Raw genomic sequence first — 19695 nt, forward strand, 5'->3', positions numbered from 1 at the left:
ACACTCTGGCGCAGTTCATACGTGCGGTCGTACGTCGCGGACGCTTTTGAAAGAAATTGAACGAGCTGTGCGTGCGTACACACATACATACATAAATATAATAACGCTTTGATTTCAATAATCACAACAGCGATGTGTTTTGCGTGGTTTCTGTGAAAATAATTAATATTTAAAAAGTATGGGAATATAGTTCAAAAATACATACATATGTATGTATATATCATTTTATGACGAAGTGCATAGTGCAAATGTGTATGTGTGAATGCATGTGAATATGTTTGTATGCTCATAGACTACAAATTTGTCTTGCACTAATATTTTAAAAGAGGCGATTTGGTGATCTAAATAAAAATCGTATATTTCTCATATTTCGTTAAGTGCATTAAAACTTTGATTCATTATTCATGCATATGCCATTTGTTTGTTTTAATTTCGTTTGTACGCACATACATACACACATACTTAATATATATACGCTCTGCTTGTGTGAGTGTGCGAGCTAGCTCTGTTATGCTAAGCTAAGCCGCTGCCACATGGCTTGTTTTTAATTCATAAAAATTTGAAATTATTGGGCAACCTTTTACAAAATTAAAAGATTACAGCGCACTATTGAAAATATAAGATTCTTTTGAGTGATAACTCATAAAATACACATGTAATATTATAAGCCGTCCTGTATGTCTGGCAACGCCAAGATCGTGAAGTGTGTGGTAAATAATCGATAACTGCCGATCTACCATCGTTAACTTCGTTCGCGACAGAGTGTTAACATTATTCACCCACCATTCATATGCATACATACAGACACGCATATGTTTGTTTGTAAATATTTCGAAGAAGTGTTAAACAAATTATTTAAAAATGTAAAAATCATAGGCATCCATGTAAACAGTGTATCCAGTTAAATTCATAAAGTGTGTGCCATATCAGTTGATCATAATTTCATATGTAATATGTGCGCAACGAATTAAATTAGTTGAATTCTCAATCTCGTACATAGAATTTGAGCTAAGCTAACATATGCAATGCATGGATACATCTAAATGCAGCTTAAAATGTTATCAAAATAAATGAATGGTGCTTACCTAACGAAATATAACAGCGGCAAAGAGAAATCGCCGGCACAAAACTCGTCCAACAGCAACATCTGTCCGTGCACTTGCCCAGCGACTGGGGCACAGCTAAAATCGTTCTTGTAACTTAAAGTGCGTATGTATGTAGCTACATACGTGTGTATGTATGTGTTTATAAATACATGACAACATTCACAACAAACTGTCATACCTGTGATCGGGCTTTTTTCTACCATTTCAACTTAGTGTGAGTTCGGTCTGTTATTTCTGTGCAAGCATTTTTTTTTTTTGGCGAGGAGAGAATCCAATATGTAAAGCCCTGAATAATTTAACATGGTTTTTGTGAAGTGAGAATAACATAGCCTGAGCTACATATCTATATATATTTTGGTAGCCTGCTTCCAAAAAATTCCTCCGAATTCAGCACAGCAACATCTGAGGACTTTCAAAATGTATTTGTCAAAACTAATTGCTACTAGATAGCTTTGATAAAGTGAAGAGGGTTCTACAAATTTGCAATTAAACTCTGTTAAAAGTGTTATCAAATGTCAAAAGCAATTAACTTGTTGATTAAGTTATAAAAACAAAAATTGTATATTCACAAACTGAATAAAGATAAATCAACAAAGCTGTGCAAAGCAAGGCTGCAAACCGATTTCTGAATCGAACCGGTTTGAAGCCCGGATTCCAACCTTATAATTACCATGAACAGAACCTCAAACCGGATTAGCTGCAACCGAACCGAAACCTGAACCAAACCTTTGATCGAAAACTTGCTATTTGGATAATTTAAGAATATAATTGATAATAGTTATGCCTTGAACCTGGATAAGAAGGATATAATGGGTTTTCGCAAATGTAAACAAAAAGCAGAATTAAGCTTATTTTTTATGGGCATAAATTCTGAATAGCATCAATAGACGAGTCGATCTAGTCATCTATACACCTCTTTATCGCTCCTAACGTGTTTCTTACGTGCGCAACAGCATATTCTAGAGAGATTCCCTGCTCCGAGCTACCACGCCCACCCACCGACAGGCCGAGGCGCTCACCTCCCTCGACAGCGTAATTATATCAAATATGTAAACAATATGCGAAAGAAAGAAACAAATCTTATGCGAAACCCGGGGCTTCCGCCATACCCATGCGGCGCATATGGCAAGGCGGCTAATATATATTCTCATTCAAAAAACAAATTGTAGTTCTTTATATGAAGGCAATATTGAATCTATCCCCTCTTTAAGAGCGTACAAAAATTTACTGTCTCGCAAAGATAAAAGATGTCCGTTTCGATCCAGCCAAATCTGTCTACCTAGATGTCCCATATGCAGCTATATCAGATCTATTTTTATATCCTTGGCGACTTTTCAGATTTCATAAAGTAAAGATATCAAAATTAGTCTTGACCAACAGTCTGTTTCAATAACTATATATATATATGTCTATATCTTATATGTAACTACCATAGGAATTTTTAAAAGTTATATATTTTAATTATAACTTGACCAAACTTTGCATAAAAAAGATCGACCTACATATGGGAAAATGTGAATATCGTATTCATATATCATATAGTTATATTCTATCTATAAAGTCGAAACAAAATTGTTATTTTTATTGAAAAACTCTTCTATTTCTTTTGATAAAAAAAAGTTTTTGTAGCCCTAAAATATTTTGTTTGGACAAAACAAAAACTTGTTTAAAAAGTATTGGTATAATTATTCAGTTGGGATTCGATATAGTAAGCCGATGCAGTTGTGTTTGTAAACAAAAAAAGAAAGAAGAATATTTACACTGTGAATTTTGTATGATATAAATATTTGACAATGTGCCAAACCATATGCGATATATTTAAGCCTAGTTATTATTGTTTATAAAGGGAAAAGTTTTAACATTGACAGACATTTAGTTTATCACAACTTGAAATTCTTCAAAGAATATGATTTAAATTTATAGTCTTAACAACACTCTTTGCACTCTTTTAATAGTCAGATTGAGGAGAAATCTTCTAAATTTAAGCAAAAGATGTAAGGGGTTTTTCCATGTGCCCCGAAACTACCGACAATACGTCAAAAGGGTATTATGGCTATATGGAAGTGTATGTAACAGACAGAAAGGGCATCTCGACTTCCGTCATCGCTGAGCATCAACAGCCGGATAAATTGATGCTGCTCCGTAAATACCCGGAAAATTTTAATACAACTTGAAATTTGAACGTAGAACAAGCTATAGCCTTTACGAATTGATAATCCGCCCCAATTCTACGAAACAGATATAGTACGCGTTGTTAAGGCTTATGAGAGCTAGGAGCTCTTTAGTCGGTAGGCTCTCGCGTTTCCTTAAAAAATGCTATGCTGTACTTTTTCTATTGTATAAATAGATGCCACATTTATGCCTTGATATCCGCACAAAAAGAAAAAAATGGGAAGGGAAGTAGCTGCAATATTGTGTATAGAAGAAAAATGGAGAGACTTAAGCTCGGTCGTGATTTCAAGGTACCTGTTAGTCGGGTATGCCCGACTAGGGCCGTCTGACTTGTTGGCGCAACTGATTTTGGTTTAGAGTTTGTTTCATAGTGACAAAAATAATTTAAATACTGGGTTCGCACTGGCAGCAATAATTAATTCGCCACAAAACATACAGCAACTAACTTTATAAGAACTACTTAGTTAACTAGTTTTAAAGCAGAGCTTTAAATGTGTACGTTATGTTAATTTTTATTTATTTTCAGGACTGAATACCATGTGGACAAAAATAGCTAATGTCTAATATGCATTTAAACAATTATGCCCAAACGGTTAAGAGAAAAAAAGCCTTTTTACTTCAGTGGACGTCACTAATAAGTTTTATCTGCCTAATTCAACCTGCATTTTCAACGGACGACGGCGATGGAAGCTCAATCCATAATCAGAGTTCACACTTTGATAAAAGGGCCGACTTTGGCCATCAGGTCTATAATGTTACGATACCCGAGAACAGTTTGGGCAAAACGTACGCTAAAGGCGTATTGCATGAGGACTTGGCCGGAATTACGGTTGACGCAAAATACGACGTTAAATATAGAATAATAAGCGGCGATAAGGATAAGCTCTTTAAGGCCGAAGAAAGACTTGTCGGAAACTTTGCCTTCTTAAGTATTCGCACACGAACCAGCAATGTCGTCCTGAACAGAGAAAAAACCGAGGAATATAATCTGAAAGTACGCGCCCATATTAGCTATGCGCGCGGCAAGAACATCTCAAGTTATGAAACCGAAACGGCGATTCATGTACAGGTGCTGGATCGAAACGACCTGAGTCCATTATTTTATCCAACTGAATATGCGGTAACTGTTCCTGAGGATACACCCAAACACCACAGTATTTTAAAAGTTATTGCGGATGATGCCGACTTGGGCATCAATGGCGAAATCTATTATAGTTTCTTAATAGACAGCGAAAGCTTTGCCATTCACCCGACCACTGGAGATATAACCATCTTGCGGCAGCTTAACTATGCCGAGAATTCACACTATGAGCTTACGGTTCTGGCCAATGACAGAGGCTCTGCCATTAACCAGCAGCACCATCAGGCCAGCAAAGCGAGAGTTTCCATAACTGTCAAACAGGTAATGGGTCAATATTAAGTACTCATATTAATCTCCTTTCGCTTAGATATTACAGCTTTACTATTACTTTCCATCATACTAAGACAATCAGTATACAAAGGCCGTCTGTGTAAGACAGAAAGGATGTGTGTTACAGTTGTAATGGAGTAAGGTGCAGGGTATCTCCAATTCGGTGACTCATAAACAAAAAAGAGACTTCCAGAAATTTGAATATTTTCCAAACTAGATCATAGAAGTCTTTTCAAAATGCAAGTAAACCCTTTATATGCATGTCTATGCTAGCAGGAGAAGCTGTTGTTATAGTCTATACTAGCAAGTATTACCCGGCGTTGAACAGCTTAGGTCCAACTTGGCTAGTTGGAACAAACTGTGTCATCAAAAAACAAGACTTCAATTTCAAATCGTTCCTCTTTACGACAAACAGTGATTGGGTCAGCAGGAAAAATAACTAAAAACGCTTGCAAAAAACAAAAAAATGCTTTATGAATCAAGGTGAATAAATATTTGAATGAATAATACTAGTTTCCAACTCGAAGTTAACGCTCTTGTTTTATTTGAGTATTTGTGGGTAATCGCAAAATAAAACAGAAGACTAAGATTGCTCTATTTGGTAGTAAGCGACTACGAAATACCCTAGCAGACTTTACATACATTCTTCCTTATCTGGCAACAGGCCTCAAGTTTGCCCCAGTCTATTTATTAGAGAGCTAGAGAATTTTCCGTTTGTAGCAATACCATACAATAGTTCTAGTTTGTAAATATATTCTGAATTATGTTAATTGTTTGATTTCACTTTAAGGTTAATCTAAACGCACCCGAAATATATGCAAAAACATTCTCGAGTGTGATACCAAATTCCGGTTCTCTGATTTACGGAATCGTGAGAGTAAATGATAAGGATGCTGGTAAAAATGGAGAGATACAGAAATTGGAAATATTGGACGGCAATCCAGATGGTACATTTCAGTTATTGCCCGCAGAGACGAGAGACGAGTATTATATTGAACTGAATAAATTGGCAAAGTTAGCTGAACAACACTTTGCCTATAACTTAACACTGCGAGCCGAAGATTTTGGCACACCTTCCAGATTTACATTTAAAACAGTTACGATTCAAATACTGCCGGAAATCAAAAATGTTCCGATTTTCACACAGGAAATTTACGAAGTCTCGATTCCAGAAACAGCTCCGATCAACATGCCAGTTATAAGACTTAAGGTTAGCGATCCCGACATGGGAAAATTTGCTTTGGTTTATCTGGAAGTAGTAGGTGGCAACGAAGGCGGAGAGTTTCGCATAAATCCGGATTCCGGCATGTTGTATACACAAAAGCAGCTTGATGCCGAAACGAAATCCAGTTACACACTAACCGTATCTGCCATAGACCAGGCGGACGTTGGTTCGCGGAAGCAATCCTCAGCCAAAGTGAAAATCACCATCGAGGATATGAATGATAATGATCCAATCTTTGAGAATATGAACAAAGTCATATATATAAATGAAAACGAATTAGCCGGCTCATTCGTGACAAAACTCACAGCAAAGGATAGAGACTCTGGTGAAAATGCATACATATCCTATAGCATAGCAAATCTAAATGAAGTTCCATTCGAGATAGACCACTTTTCCGGAGTTATAAAGACAACTAACCTAATTGATTACGAAACAATGCGCAGAAACTATACGCTCCTGATACGCGCCTCAGATTGGGGATTGCCATATAGAAGGCAAACTGAAATTGCACTGGAGATTATTGTTAAGAATGTGAATGACAATAGGCCGCAATTTGAGCGAGTTAACTGCTATGGAAAAGTAATCAAATCTGCTCCAATTGGCTCTGAAGTGTTCACGATATCGGCAATTGATCTGGATATGGGAGATGTTATATCATATCGCTTGATATCGGGCAATGAAGATGGCTGCTTTAATTTGGATTCAAACTCGGGAACCTTTTCTATTGGTTGCAATCTAATGGATGTTGCTGTCAACGATCGAGTCATAAGAGTGTCGGCCACAGATGGAACTCACTTTTCAGATGAGCTGAGTATCAATGTACATCTTGATATGGATTATACAAGGGAACACATCAATTTATTGCACGGATACGGGACATTCGAGTGTCGGGAAACTGGCGTAGCAAGAAGACTGGCGGAGACATTAGCCTTGGCTGAGAAAAACAACGTACGGAATGTTTCGTTCCTTGAAGTAAACGATCTGGCACTGACGCCTAGCAGATATGGCCAAAATATCCATAAACCTGAAATTATAAACTTTCCTCAAGAACTGACCCTAAACGAAAGTGTTCAATTGGGAACAACGGTAGCTGTGATCGAAGCCAGAGACCGAGACTTGGGATATAATGGAAAACTTGTGTTCGCGATTGCAGACGGCGATTACGATTCGGTATTTCGCATTGATCCGGACAGTGGCGAGCTACAGATTATTGGCTACTTGGATAGAGAACGCTTAAGTGAATATATTTTAAATATAACCGTCTATGACCTAGGTCACCCGACCAAATCGGACTCCAAAATACTACCCATAACAATAACCGATGCAAACGATAATCCACCCGTCCTACAAAAATCGTTGGCCACTCTTCGCCTAACAGAAAATGCTCCAAAAGGAAGTGTCGTCTATTGTGTGCATGCAACCGACGCAGATCTGGGAATAAACGCTGAAATAACATATACCTTAGCTGTCGAATTTAAAGAATTTACTATTAATAAAACTACTGGCTGTATTGTTTTGAGTGAGCAATTAGATCGCGAGCAGACAGATAAATATGAATTACACATTGTTGTTAAAGATTGTGGAGATCCTGTATTGTCAGCAGAAGCAGTTGTATATATTTTAGTGGACGACGTCAACGACAATGCCCCAATATTCGGGGTGCAGGAGTATATGTTCAAAATTCGCGAAGATGTGCCGCGAGGTACTGTTGTGGCTGTCATCGAAGCAATTGACAAGGATATGGGTGAAAATGCAGAAATACTTTTCTCACTCAAGGAGGATACACAGGATAAGAATCTGTTCAAAATTGATAAGCACTCCGGTGCCATACGCACCGAAGGCTATTTAAATTATGAAAATCGTCAAGTGCACAACCTTGTAATAAGCGCTATAGACTGTGGAGTTCCTTCATTAACAGCGGACATGCCCATAGTAATAGAAATTATCGATGTCAATGAAAATCGGTACGCTCCAGAGTTCGATGACTTTGCTTATGAGGGTAAAATAAGAGAGAACATGCCCAAAGGCACTTTGGTCATGAACATTACCGCCAGGGATATGGACGGTATGGATATAAATGCTAAGATTTCTTATTCAATTACTGGCGGAGATGGACTAGGGATTTTCTCTGTTAATGATCAAGGTATGAAGTAAGAAATTGAAGCAACTGGTTTTCAAATAGACTCTTCCTCAGGTTCCATTCACTCTTTAACCCAACTTGATGCCGAAACGAAGAACTTTTACTGGTTGACCTTATGTGCTCAGGATAATGCGATAGTGCCACTTAGTAATTGTGTCAAGGTGAGCATTTTTTAATAATCATAAAACTTGGATAAATTATAAAAGTGTTTTGCTTCTCTTAGGTTTATATTGAGGTTGAAAATGAAAATGATAACATTCCATTAACAACCAAGCCAGTCTATTATGTAAACGTGACTGAGGGCACCTCCGGAAAAACTGAAATTATTCAACTCAGAGCAATAGATCCAGACATTGATCCTTTACAAACAATTACCTACAGTATTACTTCCGGAAATCATGTAGGATACTTTGATATTGAGCCGCATACAGGTGAGTACAGCCAGGAATTTAGAATAAATATCATTTTTAATGTATAAATTATTTCTTTTTTTTTATAGGATTGCTTAAAACGACGGAACGAAAGCTAGACAGAGAGAATCAATCAGAACATATTTTGGAGGTGAATTATACAACATAATAATAAGGAAAATCAGATATACAAACTATATAGATAGAGGAATTTAGTGTTATGGCTTACGACTAAGACTAATAGTAGACTATCTTTTTAATAAAGATAGAAGGTTTAATATGCGAAAAAAGGATGCTATCTATTCTACTCAGTAGAGTCAATTCCGAGTGCCTAAATGTGTAAATTAGTATTACCCCAAGCATTAATTTATGATGGTTTAAAGAGAGAAGATTAATCATTGGGAGGAGAATAATCATTAACGGAAGCTGTTTTCTATTGAAAGCAATTACTTGAACCAGGATTGAAAGGCATCTATTCTGGCAAGCTCTTGACAAACATACTCATACATAATTAAACCTATTTTAATTTGTTTTTTTTAGGGAAACACATAAAGTAACTTAGTGTTCGCTTAAGCTAATCTTTGTTAAAATCCAAATATTATGTCTTTCAGGTATCTATATCTGACAACGGATCTCCCATATTGACGTCTACCACGCGTGTTGTGGTATCCGTTTTAGACATAAACGACAATAGCCCAGTGTTTGATCAACGTGTTTACAAAGTTCAAGTTCCTTCAACGACAAACATGAACGAATCTATATTTCAGGTGCGTATAGGGTGCTTAAGTTCATCTCTTATTAGATTATTAGATTTCAAAGATATTTACGAAACGAATCTGATTTCTATTTTTCAGGTTCACGCAATTGACAACGATGACGGTGAAAATAGTCGCATAACATATTCAATAAAATCGGGAAAGAAAAAAAATAAATTCCGTATCGATAGCTTTAGTGGACATATTTTTTTTACAAAGACACTAGAGCCAGACTCTGAATTTGAAATTAGTGTTAAGGCTGAAGACAATGGAATCCCCAAGAAAAGCCAAACCACGCTAGTTAATATAGGTGTTATTCGTGTAGCTTCCAATTCTCCGAACCCTCCTGCAATAGCGAAGAAGTCTATAAATAACATTGTAGATCTGACGGAAAATGATAAACCTGGTTTCCTGGTGACCCAGATACTAGCATTTGATGAAGATAACGACCAGTTGTGGTATAATATAAGTGGTAAGTGATGTGTGAATAAATTAATTTTCCAGCTTATTTCAATCTTTTATATTTTAGGTGGAAACGAAGGGAATCATTTTTACATTGGAAGAGATACTGGAAATGTGCTACTATCAAAGTTTTTGGATTATGAGACACAAACATCCTACAATCTGTCTATTAGTGTAACTGATGGCTCAAATGCAGCACACACTTGGTTATTCATACAAGTCGTCGATACGAACGACAATGCTCCGCAATTTACTAAAGAGTTATATCACGTTAATATATCTGAGAACATTGAAGAGGAATCCGTCATTATGCAACTCCATGCAACTGATAGAGACGAAGATAAAAAGTTATTTTACCAACTACATGCTACACAAGACCCATCATCTTTAACGTTATTTCGCATAGATTCCATTAGCGGCAATGTAATAGTTACACAGAAACTTGATTTCGAGAAGACTTCACAACATATTCTAATTGCGTTCGTTAAAGATCAAGGTACGCCGGGAAAGAGGGACTATGCAAAAATCATAGTTAATGTTCATGATCACAACGATCACTATCCCGAGTTTACGACAAAAATAATACAAAGTAAAGTTCCCGAAAGTGCTGCGATAGGCTCCAAACTGGTTCAAGTGACAGCCATTGATCGAGATAGTGGCAAAAATGCTGAGCTACGTTATTCTATCATTACCGGCAACGTGGGAAGCATGTTTGAAATTGATTCAACATTTGGAATTATATATCTGGCCGCCTCCCTGGACATCAATAAAATGCAGGAATATATGTTACAAGTAAAAGCTGTAGATCTGGGTCAGCCTCCGTTGTCATCTCAAGTGCCAGTTCATATAATAATTACCATGTCTGATAACGATCCTCCTAAGTTTTTTGCCGATGTTATTTCCTTGGAAATGTTTGAAAACCTGAGTATTGGATCATTTGTAACTCAAGTTGAAGCACGATCTTCATCATCAATATTCTTTGATATTATTGATGGTAACATTAACGAGAGCTTTCGGATTAACCCGTCCACAGGTGTAATTGCTATCAACGCCAATGTGGACTATGAGTTAAACAAGTGAGCACTAAACTAATGTTTGCATATAATAATTCTCTTAATATATATATTTTTGACTTTTAGAATTTTCAACCTAACCATTAAAGGAACCAACATGGCTTCTCAGTCTTCTCGCCAAAATTTAATAGTTCATGTTTTAGATGCAAACGATAATGTTCCCAAATTCCTGCAGAGCGAATATATAGGACGTGTTTCAGAGGCTGCCAGCTTGGGCTCATATGTACAAATAATTGACGATAAGAAGAAACGGTAAGGAATCATATGCTTGTAGCCTAAAAGTCGACACGAATTTATGAGTGTTTTACATTTATAGTCCTTCTAAGCAAGTTTTGACTCTACGTGCATATTAAAAGAAATATTTCTTTTTTAGTCATTTAACACTGAATGTATTTGACGCGGACGTCGGACTAAACGGAATGTTGCAATTCAATATCCTTGATGACTTAGCGAAAAATATGTTTAAAATCGATTCAACTACAGGAGCTATTGAAATTTTACGCAGTCTAGACTATGAAAAGAAGACCAATTATTCATTTTTTGTATCGGTAAGCTTCCTACATGAACTAGATTGTAAATTTAAATTAAATTAAGCTTTGGTTTTAACGTGCAATTTTACATTTCATAGGTAAATGACATGGGTAAACCCAACTTACACTCGAATACAAAAGCTCACGTAATAATTCTCGTGAGTAATGTAAATGATTGTCCACCTGTATTTAAAGATAGAGATCTCAATGTTACTTTGTTTCTGCCAACGTTTGAAAATGTATTTGTGGCCCGTATTGCTGCATTTGATGCCGATAACGATGTCATTCGTTATGACATTGTTGATGGAAACAACCAAGAATGCTTCCAAATACATCCAATCACAGGATTATTAACGACAAGGTAACTCTATTCATTTTAATTTACATACTTTCCCATAAGTACTGAATCTTGATAATCAAATCTTTATAACCCTCGATGATATCTAAATACTCTCTACCTTGCTTACTTAATATATGAAATCTTAATTTTTGTTTTAGAAATTATGAATTTATAAGCAATGAATACATGTTGCACGTACGTGCCTCTGATGGATTGTACTCTACCATTCTACTCGTAAATATCCAAGTTGAACCAATAGTTAATTCAAATTTCGTATTTCAAAAGAAAATATACGAGTTTTCGGCTCTTGAAAATACCACCAAAGTTGCGACAATAGGATTGATAAATGTCGTTGGAAACACATTAAACGAAAATGTTGAATACCGAATTCTGAATCCGACAGAAATGTTTGCAATTGGAATCACTTCCGGAGCTATTAAAACTACTGGAGTAATGTTTGACCGCGAAGTGCAGGATATGTATAAGATCTTTGTTGAAGCGAAATCATCTATATTTAATAGAGACAATACCAGCATTCGCAGGGCAATCACCTCAGTTTATATATCTGTGCAAGACATTAATGATAATTGTCCCATGTTTGTGAACATGCCATATTACGCTTCTGTATCGGTTGGCTTTACGAAGGGAACAATTATAATGAAGGTGAAAGCCATAGATCTGGACAGTGCCGAGAATGGAGAAGTTCGATATGAGCTCAAAAAAGGAAACGGTGAACTTTTCAAAATAGATAGAAAAACTGGCGAGCTGTCAATTAAGCAAAGTATCGAAGGTCATAATCGAAAATACGAATTAACAGTTGCTGCATGCGATGGAGCTGTAATTTCCTGCTGTACAGAAGTTCCAGTTCAAATAAAGGTACGCAAGCTATAAAAACCTGTACAAAAATAAAATAAGAAAGCTTAATTTTTATTAAATAGGTGATTGACCGTTCCATGCCCATATTTGAAAAGCAATTTTATTCTGTTAGCGTAAAGGAGGATGTTGAAATGTATACGGCTTTGTTTGTATCCATCCAAGCTGAAAGCCCATTGAAAAGGAAACTGATCTACACAATATCCTCTGATAATGCTGAACAATATTTTGAAATTGACTATAGAACAGGTAAATAGTTCCTCCTAGTTTTATCGCTACTTGCATTTTGGCAATCGTATCCCTAAAAATTGGAAAATGTGCACTCATACATAAATTCTTATGGCATTTGCAGGTTCTTTGTATGTGGTCAACGAGCTGGACTATGAGGAAAAGAATATACACGAAATATCAATCCGAGCAACTGATAGTATTTCTGGAATTTATGCCGATGTCTTATTATCCATATCCATAATTGATGTCAATGATTGTTATCCGGAAATCGAAAACGATAACTATAACATAACTTTGCCGGAAAATATTCCATTCGGATCACAGATATTAAAAATAAATGCAACTGATAGGGACTCTGGTGCAAATGGAAAGCTATCATATTTTATTGAATCCATCGATGGTCGCAATGATTCCGATACGTTTTACATCGACGTTAGTGAGGGATATTTGTACCTAAAAACTTCATTGGATTATGAGTTGAAAACCCACCATCATGTGGTTGTGCACGTCAAAGATCATGGTTCTCCGCAGTTGTCTTCGAAATGCAATGTTTTTATTGGAGGTAAGTCACATAAAACTTTCAGTTCTTAAATGTTATTGACGGAGACAATAGTTGTAACGTCTCTCTAACAACTATATGATAGATTATGAAACCCCAAGCCACATTTGCAATATTTAAATTTATTTTAATTGCAGTTAAAGATCTGAATGATAACTCACCGAAGTTTATTGAGCCATCTTTCAATACAAAGTTGTCAGTAGCAGCGACTCGTGGTCAATTTGTCGCTTTGCCTAGAGCGTTTGATGATGATATATCCGACATTAATTTTCTGCAATACAAAATTGTAGATGGAAACGATTTACAAACGTACAGCATCAATAAGCAAAGCGGAATTATTTCGCTTCAGAATATGTTGAATTTCACCGACAAGCCCAACACAATTTTGAATATTTCAATTTCCGATGGAATTCATACAAGCTTTGCACGGTTAAAAATTACGTTAGTTCCGGAAAATGTTCATAGTCCACAGTTTGAAGAAATTGTGTATAAAGCATCGATATTGGAAAATATGCCGCATGGACATGAAATAATCACGGTACGTCAATTCTTACACTTGATTAAAATGCGGTTTCCTGTTTGCTAAATATGCACTTTGTATTACAGGTCAAAGCAATTGACAATGATTTTGGACAATACGCCAGTGTTTATTACGAAATTGCGTCTGAAGAGATGAAAAAGTATTTTGAAATAAATCGCAATACTGGGTCAATTACATCAAAAGTTGCATTTGATCGTGAATTGAAAGACGAATACGTCCTGCAACTAAAGGCAATTGATGGCGGAAGTAAATTTGGCTTTGCAACTCTGAGAGTGTCAATCAAAGACGTTAATGACAATAGCCCGCAATTCTTTGTAAAAGAATATAAAATTGTAATAAGCTCCTCAATTAAACCTAATGATACAGTATTGACAGTAAGTATATATATATATGTTCACACTAAAAGATTTTTATAATTTAATAAGTTTGTAACGAATTGTGTAGAACAGGGTATCTATCAAGCGGTCTCTCGACTAAGGAGCATTTCCTTGTTGACCCATAAAGTAATTACGCATGTCTAATTATGTTTTTCTAATTTCTAGGTTAGAGCCATGGATAAAGATATTCATGAAAATGGCGCTGTTAAATATTCTATCGTACCTGACTCAATGAAAACCATTTTAGAGCACAAAATCTATTTAAATGAAAGTAATGGTAATATGATTTTTATCGGTGATCCACAGAAATTTGAGAATGGCGTATTCCAATTTTTCGTGCGAGCTTCTGACTCTGGAGAACCGTCATTGCATACCGAAATTCCGGTTTCTCTTGAAATAGTCGACACTGAAGTGATAATTCCTGTTTTTGAAAAAAGTCACATCATTCTTAAAGTAATAGAATCTACATCACCGGGAACTGTGTTAACAAAACTCAATGTGCATGGAAATTATTCATTAAAGTTCTCGACATCAGAAGAAAACTCAATTTTTGCAGTATCTGAGAATGGAGAATTGATACTTATGCAAACATTGGACCGTGAACAGAATGAATTACACTATTTAGTTGCCGTAGCCGAAACAATGACCTTGCCGGTTCTTTATGCATATGCAGACGTTTATATACATGTTACGGATGAGAACGACAATTACCCCAAATTTGATAACACAATTTATAATGCGGATGTAGCGGAAAATACTGATAAAGTAGCGTCCATATTAAAAATAACTGCAACTGATGAAGATACTGGATCAAATGGTGATGTACGATACTACTTTGATGATGAATCAAACGGTATACGAAACGTTTTCGACATCGATATTTATACTGGATGGATCACTCTTTTGTCCTCCTTGGATAGAGAAGTACAATCAGAGTTCAACCTGAAAGTAATTGCCACAGACAACGGCCATCCTAAACACGATTCAAAAGTTCCAGTCTCCATCAAGATAATTGATTACAATGATAACGGACCGCAGTTTAAATTACCCAATGACACGATTTCTATTTCAGAAAACGCCCTTCCAGGAACTGTTCTAAAAAATTTGTTGCTTATAGATCCGGATAGTGAGAAGCAAACTATGGAATATTATATAATTTCTGGAGATAGTCAATCGCAATTTCAAATTGGTAAAACAGGAGAGTTGTTTATATCCAGACCTCTCGACAGAGAACAAACTGCATTTTACAACTTAAGCATCCTAGCAACAGATGGAAAGTTCACTGCCATGTCCAATGTTCAGGTGCACATAAAGGATGTCAACGATAATATGCCTTACTGCCTAAAACCTCGTTATCACATTACGATAAATGAATCGATCGCGATCGGGTCAACAATAGTTGAAGTAAAAGCAATGGATTTTGACTCGAGTACTGATTTTAAATTACGATATTACATATCTGGCAAGGGTTCAACAGACTTTGTTATGGGTAAAGAGAGTGGAGTTCTAAAGGTAGCCAAGCTTCTTGACCGAGAACGAACTTCAAAGTATAAAATTTTGGCACACGTTCAGGATGGCAAAGAATTCATTAGAGAGTGTGTTTCTGAGATAATAATTACTGTCAATGATATAAACGACAATGCGCCCATATTTTCTATGCCCAATTACAGAGTAAGCATACAAGAGGATGCGCAGTTACAAACGCTGGTTACGAAAGTTCATGCTACTGACAAAGATTTTGGCATAAATCGGAAAATTAAGTACTCATTGATTGGCACAAATAGTGATTATTTTGAAATATCAAAATCAACCGGAATAATAAAGCTGGAAAAAAATCTTGACCGTGAAACCATTTCAATATATAATTTAACACTCATAGCTGAAGATTATGGCAAACCAATAATGTCTTCAGTTGCTAATATCGTTATAAACATTTTGGACATAAACGACAATCCTCCGGAATTCAGCTTACGGCAGTACAGTAGTCACGTGCATGAAAATGTCACACAAGGATTCGACGTTTGTACAGTTCATGCTACATCAAAGGATATTGGCGTGAATGCTGAAATATCATACTATATAATTAGTGGCAATGAACAACGTAAATTCAACATCAATTCCAGTACGGGCGTATTATGGGTCAACGGTACACTGGACTATGAGAAAACCAAATTTTATTTCCTTACCGTTCAAGCCATCGATGGAGGAAGTCCGCCACTAAGCAACATTGCTTATGTGAATATATCTATAGATGATGTTAATGACAACACTCCAACATTTACGCAAAATAATTACCGGGCTAGTGTGAAAGAAGATGTTAATATAGACGTGCCGATAATAGATGTAAAGGCCACTGATGAGGACTCCAATTTAAATGGCATCATAAAATACAATATTGTGAAAGGTGATAGCTTAAGTCAATTCAGCATAAACATCAGCAATGGAACAATAAGCCTGGCACGGCCTCTCGATCGTGAAACAATTTCGGACTATGCACTGGAAGTGCAGGCCTGCGATTTGGGAATTCCGGAGCGGTGCGACAGTGTACTAGTCAATGTTGCTGTACTGGACGCGAATGACAACGCACCCGTTTTTTCGCAAGCAAACTACAGTGTAGTCCTACAAGAGAATCGGCCCTTGGGCTATGTTTTTATTAGATTCGATGTTACCGATGCTGACGAAGCACCCAACTCTATACCTTATACATATGATATACGGTCTGGAAATGAGGGAGGACTCTTTCGGCTGGAGCAGGATGGCTCGCTAAGCACAGCGTCGCGCTTCAATCACAAATTACGCGATAAATTTACAATACAAATACGTGTTTTTGATAATGGCACGCCTCCACTCTACTCGGATACGTGGGTGACGATAAAAATCATTGAGGAAAGTCAATATCCGCCAATTTTAACACCTTTAGAGATTACTGTCAATTCCTTTGAAGATGAATTTTCTGCAGCATTTTTGGGTAAAGTTTATGCCACTGACCAAGATCAATATGATGAACTAACATTTGCTGTAGCTTCAACCATTGAAGAAACATATCAAACTTCAAAACTATTTAGAATTACCAATAAATCTGGTGAAATTTATTCTACTTCCAATCTGGATATTGGTCTATACAAACTAAATGTGTCCGTAACCGATGGAAAATTTACCGTATTCACCACTGTGAAAATCAACGTCGAACTTATAACGATGGATATGGTCAAAGAAGCAATAGTAATCAGATTTAGTAAAATTGCTGCGTCAGATTTCCTACTAAGTCACAGGAAAGGGTTCATTCGTTCTATACGAAACGTGATGCGATGCCGGCAAAAAGACGTGATTTTAATATCTTTGCAAGAGCATGTTCGCAATCCTTTGGCAAATCGAGACCAATATTCCACGGACTTGAACGTCGTCTTTGCAGTTCACAAGCAACAGATAATTCCCAGTGCAGACGCCTTTATAAGCAGTGATGAGATTCGCTTATCTGTTATCAGTAAAGAAATTGAAATTGAAAACGAATCCAATCTAATAATTGAGGAAATTTTGCCAAGCTTTTGCCAAACCAAAGAAAACATTTGTGTGAATGGAGTCTGTAAACAATTGGTAAATATGGAGAAAAACAATATCACAACAATTTACACGGATGTCATAAGCTTCGCTGCGCCCTCATATAATTTGATAAACAAATGCGTGTGTAAACCGGGCTTTGATGGAAAAACTTGCAATGAAACGGTCAACGCATGCTCTTCAGAACCGTGTCCACCTCAGAGAAATTGCTTGCCATCAGAGTCTGCAACTCGATACCAATGTGTCTGCCCAAAGGGATACTCAGGCTCATTTTGCGAAATCAAATCCTCAAAGTGTGACAATGGCACCTGCGATGCGTTCTCTTCAACAGCCGTTTCATTTGGCGGCAAAAGTTATGCTCATTACAAGATAAATAAAGCAAAGGCCAAAAACATTTTAGAAAATCAGTTTGCCTACTCTCTGCAAATCAGGACAGTACAACAAAGCGGTACACTTTTATATGCCAGCGGAAAAGTGGATTACAATGTCTTGGAACTTGTAAACGGAGCTGTAAAATACAAATTCGATTTGGGATCAGGAGAAGGCGTTGTAAGCGTATCAAGCATTTATATATCCGATGGCGCGTGGCATACCATAACCTTGGAACGAACTCTCAACAGTGCCAAGCTAACCGTGGATAACAAACATGTTTCCCAGGGCAGTGCTCCAGGAGTAAATGGCATATTGAATATTCAGTCGAATGATATCTTTGTGGGAGCAGAGGTTCGACCGCATCCATCAATCATTGGCTATGAAGATATTCAGCGTGGATTTATTGGCTGCATGGCAAACATTAAAATTGCCATGGAACCATTACCTTTATACATTTCCGGAGGCAGCACTATTGCAGCTCTAAAGAGATTTACAAATGTGGAGTTCAAGTGTGATCCTGCTAATGTTCTGGTCAGTTTGGGCGTTTGTGGTACTCAACCATGTTTGAATAGCGGCATTTGCAGGGATCTTGGAAATGATAACTTTAAATGTATTTGCCATGCGCGCTTTTCTGGTGAATTATGTGAAATTGATTTAGATCCGTGCTCCTCAGCGCCGTGCTTATTCGGAGGTCGCTGTGAAAATCAACTGCCCAGTAATTATACATGCATTTGCCCGATACACTTGTCTGGAAAGAGATGTGAATATGGAAAGTTTTGCACACCAAACCCTTGCAAAAATGGCGGAATATGCGAGGAAGGCGACGGTGTGTCCCATTGCATGTGCCGAGGATTTACTGGACCGAACTGCGAAATTGATGTAAACGAATGCGACAACCAACCCTGCGGAAATGGAGCAACTTGTATCAATGAAGCTGGTAGTTTTCGATGCATATGTCCTTCGTTTCTTACTGGTGCAAGTTGCGGAGATCCTCTTTATTCGAATTCTATTTCTACCAAATTGAAGAACTTTTCAATTGAGCACATAAGTGGAATAATATCCGGCATCACCACAGTACTCATTATCATCATTATATTGTTGGTCTGTTTTGCTTTTAAAAGAAACACGTCTACAAGCGCCAGAAATCGAAACGAAAAAATTAAAAATAAGCACTCACTTAAGCAGGCGAACCTTAATTCACTTCTCGACAAAGATAATCTTTGCAAATCGAACGCTAAAATAAGCAATTTAGAAATCAGCCAACGACCAATAAGCTATTCGCCTCCAATAAACGATAGCCTATTTATTAGTAATACAACGTTTGTAAATAATTTAGATATATTACGAAGTTACGGCTCCGCTGGTGATGAGCTTGAAAATATACCATTCGAATATCAAAAAGTAAATCGAACTAATCAGCATGTTAATATAAATCCGAGCAATTTAATCGACGCAGACGGCGGACATAAGCAGGAGTGGTGCGAACAAATACACTTAAAAACATTTAACGAGAATAGGCTGAATAACGGTTAGTATTCATACAAATATTCATAAATGAAA

The 19695-nt window shown here is 36.8% G+C and overlaps 2 protein-coding genes across 6 annotated transcripts in view; one reads left to right on the top strand and one right to left on the bottom strand.

The window, feature by feature from the left end:
* The window catches only part of kug (FAT atypical cadherin kugelei), a 22122-nt gene continuing 2427 nt past the window's right edge, over positions 1-19695 (top strand). For 3 of the 5 annotated variants that reach the window (XM_070207770.1, XM_002047976.4, XM_070207773.1), the window contains exons 1-18: positions 1-176; positions 3805-4680; positions 5480-8057; positions 8109-8215; positions 8278-8485; positions 8554-8615; positions 9076-9231; positions 9319-9691; positions 9749-10757; positions 10821-11006; positions 11128-11302; positions 11383-11645; positions 11783-12500; positions 12563-12746; positions 12850-13290; positions 13425-13825; positions 13894-14202; positions 14371-19663. In XM_070207770.1, coding sequence (XP_070063871.1) covers positions 3835-4680; positions 5480-8057; positions 8109-8215; positions 8278-8485; positions 8554-8615; positions 9076-9231; positions 9319-9691; positions 9749-10757; positions 10821-11006; positions 11128-11302; positions 11383-11645; positions 11783-12500; positions 12563-12746; positions 12850-13290; positions 13425-13825; positions 13894-14202; positions 14371-19663 — 13309 coding nt within the window. In that variant the 5' untranslated portion in view covers positions 1-176; positions 3805-3834. Of the gene's footprint in view, positions 177-900; positions 1321-3804; positions 4681-5479; positions 8058-8108; positions 8216-8277; positions 8486-8553; positions 8616-9075; positions 9232-9318; positions 9692-9748; positions 10758-10820; positions 11007-11127; positions 11303-11382; positions 11646-11782; positions 12501-12562; positions 12747-12849; positions 13291-13424; positions 13826-13893; positions 14203-14370; positions 19664-19695 lie in introns of those variants that run through there. The other 2 variants (XM_070207772.1, XM_070207771.1) reach the window with 2 other exon arrangements.
* Positions 11379-19695, bottom strand: part of S1P (membrane-bound transcription factor site-1 protease) — a 16894-nt gene continuing 8577 nt past the window's right edge. The window contains exon 6 of the mRNA XM_032434315.2: positions 11379-13558. Within this exon, the coding sequence (XP_032290206.1) occupies positions 13551-13558 (8 nt within the window). The 3' untranslated portion in view covers positions 11379-13550. The remainder of the gene's footprint in view (positions 13559-19695) is intronic.

Source organism: Drosophila virilis, chromosome 3, assembly GCF_030788295.1.
Source record: "Drosophila virilis strain 15010-1051.87 chromosome 3, Dvir_AGI_RSII-ME, whole genome shotgun sequence".
Taxonomy (NCBI): domain Eukaryota; kingdom Metazoa; phylum Arthropoda; class Insecta; order Diptera; family Drosophilidae; genus Drosophila; species Drosophila virilis.